The sequence below is a fragment of the Haematobia irritans genome, chromosome 5 (genome assembly GCF_050003625.1).
Source record: "Haematobia irritans isolate KBUSLIRL chromosome 5, ASM5000362v1, whole genome shotgun sequence".
In the NCBI taxonomy this organism is placed as follows: domain Eukaryota; kingdom Metazoa; phylum Arthropoda; class Insecta; order Diptera; family Muscidae; genus Haematobia; species Haematobia irritans.
In genome coordinates this window covers 142358911-142376677 of record NC_134401.1, presented here as the reverse complement: position 1 = coordinate 142376677, position 17767 = coordinate 142358911, and the positions used below count along the sequence as shown (strand labels likewise).

General features: G+C 34.7%; 3 protein-coding genes and 1 long non-coding RNA gene across 4 annotated transcripts; 2 read left to right on the top strand and 2 right to left on the bottom strand.

Annotated features, from left to right (window-relative positions):
• Positions 1-4222: 4222 nt before the first annotated feature.
• LOC142240087 (steroidogenic acute regulatory protein-like) lies at positions 4223-7573 on the top strand. Its single transcript, XM_075311804.1, has 7 exons — positions 4223-4246; positions 4324-4479; positions 4547-4651; positions 5481-5687; positions 5820-6026; positions 6987-7418; positions 7487-7573. The coding sequence occupies exons 1-7, from the start codon at positions 4223-4225 to the stop codon at positions 7571-7573; spliced, it is 1218 nt and encodes a 405-aa protein (XP_075167919.1).
• Positions 7574-9701: 2128 nt separating this feature from the next.
• SIFa (neuropeptide SIFamide) lies at positions 9702-13502 on the bottom strand. Its single transcript, XM_075312251.1, has 2 exons — positions 13253-13502; positions 9702-9937 (listed from the first exon to the last, which is right to left on the bottom strand). Exons 1-2 carry the CDS (start codon positions 13386-13388, stop codon positions 9849-9851), a joined length of 225 nt encoding a protein of 74 aa, XP_075168366.1. The 5' UTR covers positions 13389-13502; the 3' UTR covers positions 9702-9848.
• On the top strand, positions 11509-11909 carry LOC142240556 (uncharacterized). The gene is made up of 3 exons (XR_012723308.1): positions 11509-11539; positions 11639-11725; positions 11787-11909. It is a non-coding gene; the product is annotated as an uncharacterized LOC142240556 (long non-coding RNA).
• A 158-nt stretch (positions 13503-13660) lies between the features above and the next one.
• LOC142240554 (uncharacterized) lies at positions 13661-15609 on the bottom strand. The gene is made up of 2 exons (XM_075312250.1): positions 14642-15609; positions 13661-14486 (listed from the first exon to the last, which is right to left on the bottom strand). Exons 1-2 carry the CDS (start codon positions 15418-15420, stop codon positions 13892-13894), a joined length of 1374 nt encoding a protein of 457 aa, XP_075168365.1. The 5' UTR covers positions 15421-15609; the 3' UTR covers positions 13661-13891.
• Positions 15610-17767: the final 2158 nt, after the last annotated feature.

Sequence of the window (17767 nt, the reverse complement as noted above, 5' to 3'; positions counted from 1 at the left end):
AATTTTATCTAGGAATAAAATTTTGACAAACTTTCCTATAGAAAAAATATTTTGATAAAATTTCCTATAGAAATAAAATTTTGACAAAATTTCCTATAGAAATAAAATTTTGACAAAAGTTTGTATTAAAACAAAATTTTGACAACATTTTTTATTAAAATAAAATTTTGACAAAAGTTTGCATTAAAATACAATTTTGACAAAATTTTGTATTAAAATAAAAATGTGTCAAAAATGTCTATAAAAATAAAGTTTTGACAAAAATATCTATAAAAATAAAATTTTGACAAAATTTTTGAAAAAATAAAATTTTGAAAAATTTTATATAAAAATAAAATTTTGATAAAATTATCTATAAAAATAAAATTTTGACGAATTTTTCTATAGAAATAACAAATTTCATAGAAATGACATTTTGTCAAAATTTTATATAAAAATAAAATTTTGTCAAAATTTTCTATAGATAAAAGTTTTGACAAAAAATTTTCTCGAGAAATAAAGTTTTGATAAAAGATTTCTCTAGGAATAACATTTTCACTAGTAAAAATATCTGAAAAAATATCTGTAATAATAAATAAAATTTAAAAAAAAATTTCTCTAGTAAGTAAGTTCTCCTTTTTTGTAGAAGTATCAGTTTTCCCTTGATGGTGCATGCTAAAAATATTTAAAACTTCTAAAATTAATTAATAAAGCATTCAAATTTCGGTAGATTATTTTGAGGCTTTAGTGGCAACCGTGCATACCACACTGTTAGAAAAATATGTTTTTCATATGTTCTGATATAAACAAAATGTGTTTCGGGCACAATTTTTAAACACAATATATTTAAGTGCAAACATGTAATGTTCCTGTACTAACACTAAATGTTTGGGACATCTATGTTAATATGTTAGAATATATTATGTTTGGGGCATGAATGTTTCATAAAAATCATATGTGTGAATGCAAACATATATAAATTTACAAATTTCGACTAAACATACATATGTTGTGATATTTTATTCAAAGCGACAGAGAGAGTATAGAGAAAGAAATAGAGATGGAAACCAGGAGAGTTGACGAAAGATATCAACATAACACAGCGAAAGAATAAAAAGAGAACAATTTCTGTGAAACCGCTTGTATGTTGCTTCGGAAAACTGTTGTATGATAAGGCCAAAAATTTGATATGCTTCAGTCTAAATATTATTTAATTTGAATAAAGAGAATAGACATTCGGAACCAAGAGAATAGACATTTGAAAAACAAACAGCATATGTTTTCGCCTTGAGATCAGCATTTTATGTATGTGTGGACATGTATTTTGTTTATCATTTTGGCATTATGGGCACAATTTTTTTCTTGGTTCGTTAAAAGAAATCAGGGGTCTTCATAAAAATAACGAAAGGGCACTATACTCTTTTTAGAGTTGGGACAGTAAAATGAAATAAAGAGGAAATAGTGAAAAATTACACAGTAAAATGTATAAAAACAAAGTTTAGTTTCTCTTTATTAATAAGTAGTCCACGAGGAGTTGACGGACACCTTCAAATATAAAAGCGGGCATTAAGTTCGAGTTTTGCAGCTAAAACAATTTAAAAAGTTTATTTTCTTTAAAATGAATTATTAAAGAAAAATAAAAGGCATTTTAGAGCGATGGTGTTAAATTCTAGTAAAAAACTGTTCACGCCTAAATAAATTTATGTTTATATTATAAAATTATTTATGTATGTTTATACTCGACTCCACGTTCTTCTTTTGTTAGAGTTTTTGAATTCCTTCCAAATTTTAAAGTTTTGTACCAAAAACAGTTTTTTGTTACAAAATTGTTATTTTTGTAATAAAAAATAATATTTTATCCAAAAATCAGTCAATCAACCACTGTTACTGACTATAAAGTCAAGCACTGTTACTGACTATAAATCTTTAATAACCCACATTTCGAAGTTTCATTATAAAAAATTAATATAGTATAAATATAAATGTGTAAATTAAAAAAAAGTGTTCGGTCGGAGCAGGGATTTAACCCACGACCCTTTGCATGCAAGGCAGACATGCGAACCACTGCTCCACGTGGCAAACAAATGTATGTTTCTGTTAAATCATGTTATGTTTGCATGGGCTCGTGGGCGCTGCAAACTATGCTATATAAATGTAACTTATAATGATAATTATCTACTGGTGACTATAACAGCTACGTAGTCCAGTGGATAGTGTGTTGGCTTACAAACTGTATGGTCCTCGGTTCGATTCTCCGTGCAGGCGAAAGGTAAAATTTAAAAAATTTATAAAAGTGAATAATTTCTTCAACATTATTTGTATTACAGAAAAAGGTGCCAAAAACTAAAATATTTCGTGGAAGTGAATATTACGAGTATGTTAGGCAATGAGCACAATCTTCTTTGAAAAAATTCTTCCAAGCATATAATATTTTTTCGGCTCAAAATGCTTCCAAACATATAATGTGTTCACATAAAACAAACATATTAATGTTTCGGCAGTATCCAATAATATATGTGCTTCCTGCAAAATATGTTTGGAACATATGTTAAAGAAGCGATTTTTTTGAGGGTACATAAGTAAAATATTATTGCAAACGGGGCATGTCGCATATTATGCTTATTATAGGGCTGATTGGCAACGCAATGGGGAATTCCAACGTAAATTATTGTCGGAAAGGAGACACAATGTGTATCTCAAGGTGAAGCACACGCTCACAAAAAATCGCTTCTGTAACATATACTCCCAAACATATTTTGCTTCAAGCATATACATTTTTGGGTATTGCCCAAACATTTATATGTTTGATCTCTTCCAATATATAATATGTTTGAAAGCATATTAGCCTAAACAATATATGTTTGGGTAGTCTAAGTTCCAAACATTTTGTATTTTTGCATCCAAATTCAATAATGTTGTCTTCCAAAAAACAATATGTTATTATGTGAACATATAATATGTTTGGAAGCATTTAGCACCCAAAAATATTATATGCTTAAAAAAAATTCTCCCAAACAATATTGTACTCAAAATTTTATTTATTTATTTATATATTTACAATCATAATGAATTATGAAAATAAACAGGTAATATAGGTGCTAACAACATAGGTTTTCGACCTGAATACTCAAAATTTTGTTTCTGCCCAATTGTATATTCCCCCACATCTTTCTCACTTCCACGAGATTTTTTAGTTCTTAGCACCTTTTTCTGTAATACAAACATTGTAGAAGAAATTATTCAATTGTATGATTTTTTTTTATTTTAATTTTACCTTTTGCCGGACGGGGATTCGAACAGCGAACCACACAGTTTGTAAGGATCAAAGAAGTAGCTGATCAATTGCCCAAGGAAAAATAAAATGTTAATTTTGTAATAACAAGCAACAACTTAATTCAATATCGCTCCCTGTTAAATAGCGCTCCAAGTTACTAAACACATATATGTTTATAGGCTATTTCTAAATTAATATATGTTTGCATCCAAGCATATTATATTTACAAACATTTTATGTCCCAAACATAATATGTTCTAACATATTAACATATATGTCCCAAACATGTTATGCTAGTTTATGAACATTATATGCTTGCACTCAAAAATATTGTGTTTAAAAATTTGTGTTCCAAACATATAATGTTTATAGCCAAACATATGAAAAACACTCTTTTTCATCCGTGCATTGTGTGGGGTGCGACATCTGCAATTATTTCCCTTGGTATTATGATGCGATCCTCAAGTAATAATGTTGGGTCACCTGCATGTGTCCATAAAGTTATATAACGATATTTCGTTTAGACTTCTTAAAGATATTTTTGCGAACGGTTCATTACAAGAGGTGTTAACCCAGAAATTGAAAAGAGGGCTTGGTGCAGCTATTCTTTGTTTATTTCGAGCTTGGAACTACTTGTGACACTGTAATTTGATCCAGATGTTTGGTTAGGTTAAGGCTTATGATCATGACAACATTTTATTTCCTATCCAGAATATGAATACAGAGAACACTCAATATTCTTCGCTCTGCAGAATCTACCTGAGTTCAAACAGTCCTCTGCAAATACAAATAAATTCAATTACAATAACAGAGTTCATCCTTTCAAGATAAAAGTCGATTGCAATTCACTTGATTGGATTGAACCATCATCTACGTCATGTAAATTTCAATGCGCATATCATTGAATTGAATTTGAATTTGAAAAATGACATACAATTGAACTCGGAATTGCGAAAATTTTTTGCCAACATGATCAGTAGCAATTTAAAGATGGTAAAGTCAACAAGAGTCGGAATTCTAAAAAGGAGTGTATAAAAATTAAAATCGAAAACTTTTTTTCTAAATCCTAGGATGACGAAGTATATCATAAACAAGCATTGAATTGTGTTCGAAGAACATATGACCTACTTTGTGCGGATGATTGGCAAGTGGAAAAAATCACCAAAAGTGGGGAGACCATAAGCAGCCTATATCGGGAAGGATATGGAAAAATCTATAAATTGACTGTGAGAAAATATATAAATATTTGATTCCAGAATTGTATATTTAATGATTATTTAACTCGATTCACAGTGCAGTTTAAAATATCCAGCGAAGGCTTTGTGCTCTGAAATCTATGATAATATTGAAGAGGTACCCAAATGGAATCCAACCATGCTGGAATCAAAAGTTATTAAGGTATAGATTATACACAACATAATTAATAATTTTCATACATTCAATGGAGGGGAAAGGGGTAGAGAGTATATAGAGTGGCTGATGTGTAATGCAAAAAAGTAAAGCGCTATATATTTTTTTAATATTATTGTCACGATATTCTGGCCCATTCCCGGCAAAGCGCCATCATGAGATGAACGATACTTTGGTATTTTTTAGTGTCAACCTTACTCGACGAAATGCCCCAGGCGCAAAAGTCCAAAAGATTGAGATCGGGAGAGTTTGGTAGCCATTATGTAGTGGAAATAAAGAAAGGAACTTCTTTTGCTGAGTCCTGTTAGAATTTCCAATGAAGCGAGAAACTTCTTTTTTAAGGCATTCTAGGTTGACGCGTGCTGAGTCCTGTTGGGATTTCCATGATCTGGCGTCTGTCTTTAGAACAGTTTTCCGATAATATTCGGCATTTATTTCAACCCCAAGGCCGATGAATACGCGCGAGGAGCGACCATAGCCCCTTACGGCAGCACAAACCATTGCCGTCGGCAGCGAACCCGAGCATTTTGTCTGCTCACAATGGAATGGCTTCTCATCGGAGAAAACCAAATTCGATAAGGGGTCAGCACTTTCGTGCAAGCGAAGCAATTCCTCCACGAATGTGGCTCTGCAGAATTCGGGCCCATTCCCGGGGAAGCGCCATCTTGAGATGTTCGAAAGTTCGGTATCATACTCTCTAAAGTGCCCAGGCGCAAAAGTCCAACATATTGAGATCGGAAAATTTTGGTGTCACCTGTACAGGAGAAATGAAGCGGGAGACTTTCTTTTTAAGGCATTTTTATTGGAGCGACAATAGGCCGTTATGGCAGCCCACACCATTGCCGTCGGCAGCGAACCCGAGCATTTTGTCTGCTCACAATGGAATGGATTCTCATCGGAGAAAACCAAATTCGATAAGGGGCCAGCACTTTCGTACAAGCGAAGCAATTCCTCCACGAATGTGGCTCTGCAGAATTCGGGCCCATTCCCGGGGAAGTGCCATCTTGAGATGATGGAAATTTCGGTCTCATACTCTCTAAAGTGCCCAGGCGCAAAAGTCCAACATATTGAGATCGGAAAATTTTGGTGTCACCTGTACAGGAGAAATGAAGCGGGAGACTTTCTTTTTAAGGCATTTTTATTGGAGCGACAATAGGCCGTTATGGCAGCCCACACCATTGCCGTCGGTAGCGAACCCGAGCATTTTGTCTGCTCACAATGGAATGGATTCTCATCGGAGAAAACCAAATTCGATAAGGGGCCAGCACTTTCGTACAAGCGAAGCAATTCCTCCACGAATGTGGCTCTGCAGAATTCGGGCCTATTCCCTTGGAAGCGCCATCTTGAGATGATCGAAATTTCGGTCTCATACTCTCTAAAGTGCCCAGGCGCAAAAGTCCAACATATTGAGATCGGAAAATTTTGGTGTCACCTGTACAGGAGAAATGAAGCGGGAGACTTTCTTGTTAAGGCATTTTTATTGGAGCGACAATAGGCCGTTATGGCAGCCCACACCATTGCCGTCGGCAGCGAACCCGAGCATTTTGTGTGCTCACAATGGAATGGCTTCTCATCGGAGAAAACCAAATTCGATAAGGGGCCGGGGAAGCGCCATCTTGAGATGATCGAAATTTCGGTCTCATACTCTCTAAAGTGCCCAGGCGCAAAAGTCCAACATATTGAGATTGGAAAATTTTGGTGTCACCTGTACAGGAGAAATCATTTTTATTCGGAATTTATTTTGATTCCATGGGCGACTATCGGCCGTAATGGCGGTCCACACCATTACCATCGGCAAAGACTTTTTTGGCAAGTAAACCCGAGCAAAATTTGGAATGGCTTCTCATCGAAGAAAATCAAATTCGTTATAGGCCACTTGGCTCTTTCGGGTCTAACTTTTTTGTGGATTGCGATCAAATCTGGTCTTCACTTTTCGGATCATTTCTGGAGTTGTAACCGCTTTTTTCGCCCACTTTTTGGATGCGATGCCACACCGCAAGTATCATGGTAACAAGCAATGTTACGAAACGCAAAAAGTTATTCTCATTTAAATGCTGGTGTGTTCTAACGATAACCACTTCAGGTTTCTAGCCAAATACAAAGCATTCAATCACGAATAACTTCATTTCTGAATGCAATAGATCAAAATGCTTTTGTAAACTGAAAACAACAAAATGCACTGTCACTGCAATAAATCTTTCAGCTGTTGAGTGCAATACATGTCAGCTACCCAACATTTTTTGAAACTAAAAGCCAAAGGACTCTCGTTGAGGATGTACCTGACTGATTCATTTGTTTTTTATTTTATTTTAATTTTTTGTAGAAAATTAATTCCTATACGGAAATAGGAAAACAGGCTTTATGTTGTGGTGGTGGAGCTGGTCTCATTAAAAGTCGAGATTTTGTTAATCTATGTTGTTGGCGTTTAATTATTAATGGAGAAATTCAAGATGAAGTTATGACTGAAGATATAAGTAAAGATTATAAAGAGTCTAGCAAATATCGAGATATTTCGGTTAGCGATGAAAATTTGGCAATTGAACAATGCTATAGAAAAAATGGTAGAGTATGGATCAATGCTGCCATGAGTTTGGAATACGAAGGTGCTCCAGAAGTTTCAAAGTTTGTACGTGGAGAAAATCTTATAACAGGATTTGCAGCATGTGAAGTAGAAAATAATACGGAAATTTGTATATTCGAATGGATTCTATGCTTAGACTTGAAAGGTTATATACCACGCTATTTATTGGACAAGGTAAGTTGGGAATGTTGGCCATCGTGGTCTTGTAATTACTTTATTTAATCAAATTTTTATATTCTTAGTGCTATACCACATTTATGACGGATTATATGAAACATTTTTACAAATACATAGACAATTTACGGCAAAATCATATCAATAAAGAATAGTGAATTGAAATTGATTGGTGTTTGTGTTTTATTAGTATACACAGAAAAAAATCCGTAGTTAAACTAACTCTAAATTTACATTATTTTTCTTGCAAAAAATTATTAGTTTGTAGTTAAATTGTATTATTTGTTTCGAAATTTTCTACAGCCCTATGAAATTTGCCTTTTGTTAAGTATGTCTCAAACATTTTTTGAACTAAACGTGCGTATAAAGTTCAATGACCGTACACATAAGTTCAATATGAACTGAAGAAAATTTTCGTACGATTCCAAAAAATAGTCAGAATGAACTACTGTGCGGTTAAACTGGCCATGATGTGGCGCCAATAATTTTCTTCTTTACTTTTAGTTCATTTTTGTTTTATGAGAGAGTGTAATTTCGAGTTAAAAAGTACAACAGAGCATAAATTTTTCCTGGTTTTAACAACGCTTTGTGGAAATCTCAAAATATTGAGTACAAATTAGTTCAATTTTCGCACGATTTATTTGATTCTTACTATAAAACAGTTTACTTTTTTCGGTGTACGGAGTCTGGGCTAAGAGAGAATTTGCAGAATGTCAAACCTATGGTGGGCGTTATCTCATGTTCTGAATATTAATACCCTGCTCCACACTGTGGAACAGGGTATTATAAGTTAGTGCATATGTTTGCAACACCCTGAAGGAGACGAGATAGACACATGGTGTCTTTGGCAAAAATGCCCAGGGTGGGCTCCTGGGTCGATATAGCCATGTCCGTCTGTCCGTGAACACATTTTTGTAATCAAAGTCTAGGTCGCAGTTTTAGTCTAATCGACTTCAAATTTGGCACAAGTATGTGTTTTGGCTCAGAATAGAACCCTATTGATTTTGGAAGAAATCGGTTCAGATTTAGATATAGCTCCCATATATATATTTCGCCCGATATGGACTTATATGGCCCCAGAAGCCAGAGTTTTACCCTAATTTGCTTAAAATTTTGCACAAGAAGAACAATTAATACTATAGTCAAGTGTGCCAAATTTTATTGAAATCGGTTCAGATTTAGATATAGCTCCCATATATATCTATCGCCCGATATGGACTAATACGGTCCCAGAAGCCATAGTTTTACCCCAATTTGGTTGAAATTTTGCACTAGGAGTACAATTAGTAGTGTAGTCAAGTGTGCCAAATTTTATTGAAATCGGTTCAGATTTAGATATATATCCCATATATAGCTTTCGCCCGATTTACACTCATATGACCACAAAGGCCAATTTTTAACTCCGATTTAGTTGAAATTTTGCACAGGTAGTAGAATTAGCATTGTAGCTATGTGTGCCAAATTTGGTTGAAATCGGTTCAGATTTAGATATAGCACAAGGAGTAGAATTAGCATTGTAGCTATTCGTGCCAAATTTGGTTGAAATCGGTTCGGATTTAGATATAGCTCCCATATATAGCTTTCGCACGATTTACACTCATATGACCACAGAGGCCAATTTTTTACTCCGATTTAGTTGAAATTTTGCATAGGGAGTAGAATTAGCATTATAGCTATGCGCGCCAAATTTGGTTGAAATCGGTTCAGATTTAGATATAGCTCCCATATATATGTTTTTCTGATTTCGACAAAAATGGTCAAAATACCAACATTTTCCTTGCAAAATTCGCCACTGCTTAGTCGAGAAGTTTTAAAAATGACTCTAATTTTCCTAAACTTCTAATACATATATATCGAGCGATAAATTATAAATAAACTTTTGCGAAGTTTCCTTAAAATTGCTTCAGATTTAAATGTTTCCCATATTTTTTTCTAACATTGTGTTCCACCCTAGTGCATTAGACGCCTTAAATTTTGAATGTATAGATTTTGTAGAAGTCTATAAAATTCTGTCGAGATCGAGTGATATTTAAATGTATGTATTTGGGACAAACCTTTATATATCCCCCAACACGGATGTGATATAGTATCGAAAATTTATATCTACAAAGTGGTGCAGGGTATAATATAGTCGGCCCCGCCCGACTTTAGACTTTCCTTACTTGTTTTATAATATAATATTGTCTATTATCTTTAAATACAAATATACCCTCAATATAACCCATGGCGATAAGCATATTATTTCCTGCCCACCCGCATTTGCCCCAATTTAACTTGGAAATCTTTTTATATGAATATGAATTTTATTTTATACATTCAAGTTTCTATAATACATGTTTTTGGGGTTACATCATAATTTTAGTTGCTGCCAATTTGATCCATAACACATGAAGGGAATCCAAAAAATATTCCTTAGAATGATGCCAATAATTATTTACTCTCTGGTTGAGGGAACCAAGATTGGCATGCTTCCATGGCAATTTCACACATGGCTGTGACGGCTTTGGCATTATCGTATTCTGGAAAAACAATAGAAAAAAGTTTCAAAATTTTTTAAAAATATTTTATTTTCATAGATTCGGTAATGTTTTAGACGCAGAATTGTTAGTGTGAATCGCGAAATTAAATAATAAATATAATTGAAAGTGCTTCACTACTCAAAGTCATTAGTTATCAAATTAATTGACTTAACTAAAATATTACAGGAAAAAATTATGCCACCATGCTCCTGGTGAAAAATGGTTAAATTTGGAAAGAATATATCGTGTATGTAATTTCCAGAAGAAATTATCATATTAGACCCAAAATTAATAATCGCCCCTCCAGATCTTTATTGAAGGCTATGGAAATTCGTATTAGCCAACGATGAAACGATAGGCCTTCTGGGGCCATATAAGTCCATATAGGGCAAAAGATATATATGGGAGCTATATCTAAATCTGAACCAATTATTCCAAAATCAATAGGGTTCTATTCTGAGCCAAAGCACATAATTGTGCCAAATTTGAAGTCGAATGGACTAAAACTGCGACCTCGACTGTGATCACAAAAATGTGTTCACAGACAGACGGACATGGCTATATCGACTCAGGAGCCCACCCTGAGCATTTTTGCCAAAGACACCATGTGTCTATCTCGCCTCCTTCTGGGTGTTGCAAACATATGCACTAACTTATAATACCTTGTTCCACAGTGTGGCGCAGGATATACAAATTGTTTAGGATATAAGCCAATTTAATTTGTTTATTTTACTCTGGCTCAAAAATTAAAAAACAAAATCGTTAAATAGACATTTGTTGTTGTTTTTTTCTTGTACACTTGTTTTTTTTGTCTTTGGGGTGTTATCTCATTGGTGCGTTATTTTGTGGACCCTATATGGTACTTATATAGTTCGTCTTTCTGTTCTGTGGTTTTATTTTTCTATGAAATAAATCCCGACACATAAATTCCCAAATGAAAAAACATACAAAAAATGTTCTCGTATTTTTTGGGGTTTTATTTCATTTTCTAATTTGGGGCCTATATTACTGGGAGCCCGTGTAAAAATTGGAGGATCTTTTTAGATATGATTAAATCTCATAATTGGTCACTTTAGATTTACCCAGATATAATGAGACAGAATTAGATATAATTATATATAATTCCACATATGACGAGATCTAACATCAGATCCAACTATATATAGGGATATGGATATAATTATATCTAAGGCATTAGATCTAGGCCAATCTTGCGATCTGATCAGATCTAATTCCATAGTAATTACCCAGCGAGCAATTATGTCCGACGTGTCGGACGTCCGAAAACGTCTGCTAAATCTCTGGTATTATATCAGATATTTAGCCGAAAATCTGTTATTTCTTCCGAGGTTTATCCGACTTTGTCTGCACATTCTCTGATATTTTTTCAGACGATGTCTGCACAATCTCTGAAGTTTTGTACGAGAACTAACCGACGTAGTCGGCAGAATCTCTGAAAGGAATTTTGTCAACCGAGATTTGACCGAAAACCTCTGCCAAAGTTCGGAGGGAATTTTTGTTTCTGCATTTTGTTATTATTTTTGCATTCCATTGTCAGTTTCTATTGTAATATCGCACGGAACAGATCGTACAAATAAAACGGTGAGTGATAAACAAAATAGTGGCAAAGTGAAGTGTTATAATAGTAAATAACAATATCATAACGGTTTTCTAAAAAAAATAAAAAACTTATATTTAAAGACGACAACATTGCTTCAAAATTTTCTTGGTCAAATACGAACAACAACATACCTGTCAAGGATTTCTATTTTATAAAGTTGCTTAAAGGTATTTAAAATAGCGCTATTGTTATTATTATTATTTTAATGATTATAAATTTATTTTTTAGATGACACATTTGAAAGAATTCCTCAAACGTCGAACTCTACTATTGAATTAAATATGAAGGCTTTTTTCAATGCAGCAAAAGATCGACTGAATAAAAGAAATAAGAGAAGGATTGCCGAACTATAATGTATATATTTTTAACAATATTAGGTTACATTATATTTAACCGCTATTTATGCGTATTGAATTGACTTTAAAAAATGAATTGTAATACGTTTCATAACAAACATTGATCTCTTAGCATAACATAGATTTTTAATAACTTTGAAATATAAATTTAGTTTAAAATCTTTTTAAATAACTTTGAAATAAAATATTAGTTTTAAATCTTTTTAAATAACTTTGAATTATATTTTTAATTGTCCGACAAAAGTCCGAGCTTCTCGGTAGAAAGTCGGACAAAGTGTCCGTCAATCGTCCGAATTTCTCCGAACAAAATCGGACATAATGTCCGAGAAAGGTCCAAAATTATCTGCTAAATGTCGGTAAAATTGTCCGAGAAAGTTCCGAGATGCTCTGCTAAATGTCGGGAAAAATGTCCGAGAATTGTCCGAGATGCTCTGCTAAATGTCGGTCAAACTGTCAGATTTCCCTCAGAATTGCCCATCCGAATTCGGACAGAATTCTGTCGGAATGTCGGGACAATCTTCCGATTTCCCTCAGACATTTCGGTCCGAATTCTTGTCAACCGCTCATTATACTTTCCGAACGAATTCGGACCGAATTCGGAATCAGACTCGGATGATTTAGCAGACGTTCTGTCAGAATTCGGTCCGAATTCGGAAGTAATTGTTCGCTGGGTAGATATGATTAGATCTTACCATTTTTTCGGATCTACTCATATCTAATTTTTATCAAATTAGATCCCTCAATTTTTACTCGGGTGTTTATTTCGTGAAGTCGATGCAAATCTGTGGAAGAGAGAATATGTAGTTTAGGTTAGGTGACAGCCCGATGTATCAGGCTCACTTAGACTATTCAGTCCATTGTGATAGCACATTAGTGAACTTCTCTCTTATCACTGAGCGCTGCCCGATTCCATGTTAAGCTCAATGACAAGGGACCTCCTTTTTATAGCCGAGTCCGAACGGCGTTCCACATTGCAGTAAAACCACTTAGAGAAGCTTTGAAACCCTCAGAAATGTCACCAGCATTACTGAGGTGGGATAATCTACCACTGAAAAACTCTTTGGTGTTCGGTCGAAGCAGGAATCGAACCCACGACATTGTGTATGCAAGTCGGGCATGCTAACCATTGCACCACGGTGGCTCCCTAATATATAGTTTGGCAGGGAATGAACTAAGAACGGCTTGTTTTGTTAATACGGCTGATAGGTGTTATCGATTATATTCGATTAAAATTTTACTTAAAGCAATAAATTTCGTGATTGAGTAGATCTCTTTTTAAGTTAGAGCTACGCCGACATTTAAACTATTGATCTTTTTCTATTATCTACTATTACTTACCAATAGAATTGCGCTTTCCAAAAATGCTTCCATTAAATGGTGGTTTACGATAAGCAGCCTCACTGGACTGCAACATGACCACAGCCACAACGAAGGCAATGATAAACAGAGCTAATGAGAAACGGATAGCAAACATTTTCCAAGCTTCTTTGGTACTAGAGGACACGATTTGAAATCACGAGATGAACGTTCAAAAGAAACTGATAACAGTTCTTAGAAAAACCAAAGCTTTTATAGCAAAATCTCAATTCATAGGGTGTCTATGAAATGGACGTACATGAAAAGGATAAAATTCTCAAAGGATTTAAAAAATGGTGTTGGGATAATTGAAAATTAATTGGTTATTATAAGAACATGTGTATGAGTAATGACAGAAAAGTGATAGCCAAGTCTCGCAATGGGGGTGAGTTACTTATTTGATGATGGACATCAGAACTTTTGCATTTATTTTATAAATATCTTAAGGATATTTTAAGGACATTGTCATGTGATTTATCTTTTGTTTCATTTACAACAAAAAACGAACGTTAGAATTATAACAAATACATTTGTGGAATATTTTTTAAATATCCAGCATTAAACTTAAGGTTCAGAAATTAATTTTTTCTCATAACTCCCTGAAAATAGTAGAGCATTTAGCTAACTTTTCATATCCCATCCAAGGACCTTGGAAAATTCCTTTTCCCCAAATTCAATCATTTTGGCTTGTTCCATACATATGTTTTGCCTCTTCAAATTATCAATGAGATACAATTGCTTTTTGTAGATATTTAATATGTCCATACGTTTTTTTCTGAGATGCTTAATTTGTTTTTCTTTTGCCTCTAAATCCACACGTGATTGCTCTTTCAAATCCCTTTCAGCTTTCTTCAGTTGGTTAATGGTGCTACGGCTATTCTCTAGTTCTTCATTAGCTTTGTATAAACGTTTCTCTAGATTTTTATTATTTTGTGTTAGAATTTTTATCTCCCTCTTTGAGGTTTCTAATTCCTTTTGAACTTTTAATTGATCCTTGCTGCGATCTTTGTTAGACTGTGTAACTTCTTCCAGCTGAGATTCTACTTTGGTTAATTGATCCTTGAGGGCATTGTGTTTTGCATAGGCCTGATCACGTTGCTGTTCCATGGCTTTGACTTGTTCCAAAGCCTTATCGAGTAGTTCCTTTTGTTTGGTCATCTCTTGCGTTAGCCGGGTGTGATCTTCCTCCAGTATGGAGACTTTAGATCTCAGGAATCTAAAAGATATTTATGTAGAGAAATAAATAATCATAAAATCAGTGTTTCAAATCGACTAAGTCGAAGTTTTAAATTCGAATAATCGCCTTTTGATATTTTTGAAAATTTACTTTTAACGAAAATGTCGACATTTTCAACACAAATTTTAACTTACTTGATCACACCTTCCGTGCTAACATTTTTCTTCGATCCAATGGTTAGATTACTGGCTTGAGAACGGCGACCAGTTGATATTATATCCTCATTTGCCACTGAGGTAGCTGCACTACCATCTATGTGACTGCTCGAATCCATTGAAGACTTTTGACTTCGCATAGTTGAACATTCATCTTTTACCAAAAGCTCCAGTGAAGGACTTTCAACAAATTTTGAATTTTTATATTTAACAGTAAAAGTGGATGTATTCGTGACTGGATACCGATTACCATTAAAGCGCGATTGATTTGCAGCTCGATATGTTTCATTGCCTTTGATGGAACGATTTCGAGATTGAGATGGTGTTGCTATAGATTGATTGGGTTTTCCTTGGCTATTTCCCTGATGCACCTCAAACGATGGAGGAGGTGTTGGTGTGGGTGCTGTAACTTTAATGCGTGGCGAAGTTGAAAATCCATTGGGATAGCGACTGTTACCCTGACGATGGGGCAATGTCATATTAAGACGTTCCTTAACATTTGGTGTGGCGGCTTGATTGAATAAATCCACTACATCTTTCATGTGTCCATCACCTACAGCCTTTTTCTTTAGTAAAGTACTTGGTCCTTTGGTTTTTTGAAATGTCAAAAACCGGGCATCGGTCTTGGTCTGATTAACATGGGTTGTAGTCAGTGGTATCTTTTCGGAATGTTGTTCCATAGCTGATGAGGCTGCCATAGCGTTGAGTTGTTCATTTAATTTTAGAAATTCCTTTTCTTTGGAGAGAAGTTCTGTCATGGTGTGTATTCGTCTTTATATACGCTTTTAATTATCGATTTATAAATAAATTTTAAATTAACCAATAATTTTGTTGTTTTAACAATTTTAAAAAAGAAATGGAAACAAAACGCAATTACTCTCTTTGATTTCACTTAAATTTTATTTTGTTTTTAATTGTCACAAAAATTAATAGAAGTTCCTCTTTCTTACATTTGAGTGAAAAATCCAATGTTGTTGAATGATTTAAGTACTCCCAATAACTAAAGTAGTTTTGCCAAAAAAAAAAACTCTGCCCGGGGGAAATGTTTTACATACTTGGGAATGCAAAGCTATCCCGCTCAAAAGAAACTCCATTTGTTACCCTTAGCAATGGTTAAAATGTTTTATTTATTGTTTGGAATTTGTCCGAAATGCAACGATGAATGGAATGCAGTATGAGGGCTGTAATAGTGGTGGTTACTTCCTGTTGCCACAACAAAACAATCATCATATTTGTGATTGATTTCTAGGCATACAATAAATACTGAGAAGGATGAGAAACTTATACAGTGAAACTTCTCAGAAATGGGCACTCATGGTAGCCTTAAATTTTATCCACATTTCGTAGTTGTCTCTTTATGTGAGGTAACATATTTAATGTGGTAATACAGCGAACTTCTCAAGAAAATTTCCAATTGTCAGAGAGTCCAATATTGAGAGGTTTCACTGTACTTATAGTGCAAAGAAATGCATGCGTTTGAAATCTCTCTCACGCTCAGAATGGAAATATTTGGTGCTATGATGACCGGACTTAAGTTCGTTTACCCCTACACTGAAAAAAACTCACCCTTAACCAAAGATTTTGTCTTTTCTTACTGAAAATTTAAATATATTGCGAAAACTGCATAGAACAAAGCAATTTTATATCACCTAAAGGACTTCTTGTGAAGTAAATATTAAGGCCACTTCTAGAAGAACAGTTTTGCTGTGTAGTTAATAACAGGTTGGCTGATAAGTCCCCGTTCTAACAAAGAAAAACACATTTTTTGTCAAAATTCATTTTTATTATTCAACATAGTTCCCTTCAAGAGCGATACAACGATTATAACGACCTTCCAATTTTTTGATATCATTTTGGTAGTACTCCTTCGGTTTTGCCTCAAAATAGGCCTCAGTTTCGGCGATCACTTCTTCATTGCAGCCAAATTTTTTCCCTGCGAGCATCCTTTTGAGGTCTGAGAACAAGAAAAAGTCGCTGGGGGCCAGATCTGGAGAATACGATGGGTGGGGAAGCAATTCGAAACCCAATTCATGAATTTTTGCCATAGTTCTCAATGACTTGAGGCACGGTGCGTTGTCTTGGTGGAACAACTCTTTTTTCTTCTTCATATGGGGCCGTTTTGCCGCAATTTCCACCTTCAAACGCTCTAATAAAGCCATATAATAATCACTGTTAATGGTTTTTCCCTTCTCAAGATAATCGATAAAAATTATTCCATGCGCATCCCAAAAAACAGAGGCCATTACTTTGCCAGCGGACTATTGAGTCACGATTCAGAGACGGTTCACCGGTCGCTGTCCACTCAGCCGACTGTCGATTGGACTCAGGGGTGTAGTGATGGAGCCATGTTTCATCCATTGTCACATATCGACGGAAAAACTCGGGTGTATTACGAGTTAACAGCTGCAAACTCCGCTCAGAATCATCAACACGTTGTTGTTTTTGGTCAAATGTGAGCTCGCGCGGCACCCATTTTTCACAGAGCTTCCGCATATCCAAATATTGATGAATGATATGACCAACACGTTCCTTTGATATCTTTAAGGCCTCTGCTATCTCGATCAACTTCATATTACGGTCATTCAAAGTCATTTTGTGGATTTTTTGATGTGTTCGTCGGTAACCACCTCTTTCGGGCGTCCACGGCGTTCACCGTCCTCCGTGCGCATTTCACCACGCTTGAATTTTGCATACCAATCAATTATTGTTGATTTCCCTGGGGCAGAGTCCGGAAACTCATTATGAAGCCAAGTTTTTGCTTCCACCGTATTTTTCCCCTTCAGAACAGTATTTTATCTAAACACGAAATTCTTTTTTTTCCATTTTTTTCACAATAACAAAATTTGCTTCACAAAAGACGCTCTATCTCACAAACTAATTGACTTACAAATTTTGACACGAATCATTTGAAGGTTGGTACTATATAAAAATAATATGCATTTAATACTAGCGAGGCCATCTATGTGTCAGACCGGGGACTTATCAGCCAACCTGTTATTGTAAAGAAAGAACTGATAGACCGTAATGAAGAAAGGAGGATCCCTTCAGAGTGATGTGTTCGCAGGTCTTCCGAAGAGAATTTCGCTTCGAGTGACAGGCAATGGC

Excerpts from the sequence above, each read along its gene's own strand:
- LOC142240554 (XM_075312250.1), bottom strand. The coding sequence starts at position 15,420 with ATGACAGAACTTCTCTCCAAAGAAAAGGAATTTCTAAAATTAAATGAA. Across the intron at positions 14,487-14,641 it reads AGCACGGAAGGTGTGATCAA|ATTCCTGAGATCTAAAGTCT; the intron begins GTAAGTTAAAAT and ends AATATCTTTTAG.
- SIFa (XM_075312251.1), bottom strand. The coding sequence starts at position 13,388 with ATGTTTGCTATCCGTTTCTCATTAGCTCTGTTTATCATTGCCTTCGTT. Across the intron at positions 9,938-13,252 it reads TGGAAAGCGCAATTCTATTG|AATACGATAATGCCAAAGCC; the intron begins GTAAGTAATAGT and ends TTGTTTTTCCAG.
- LOC142240087 (XM_075311804.1), top strand. The coding sequence starts at position 4,223 with ATGATCAGTAGCAATTTAAAGATG. Across the intron at positions 5,688-5,819 it reads TTGAGATGATGGAAATTTCG|GCCGTTATGGCAGCCCACAC; the intron begins GTCTCATACTCT and ends GAGCGACAATAG. Across the intron at positions 7,419-7,486 it reads CACGCTATTTATTGGACAAG|TGCTATACCACATTTATGAC; the intron begins GTAAGTTGGGAA and ends TTATATTCTTAG.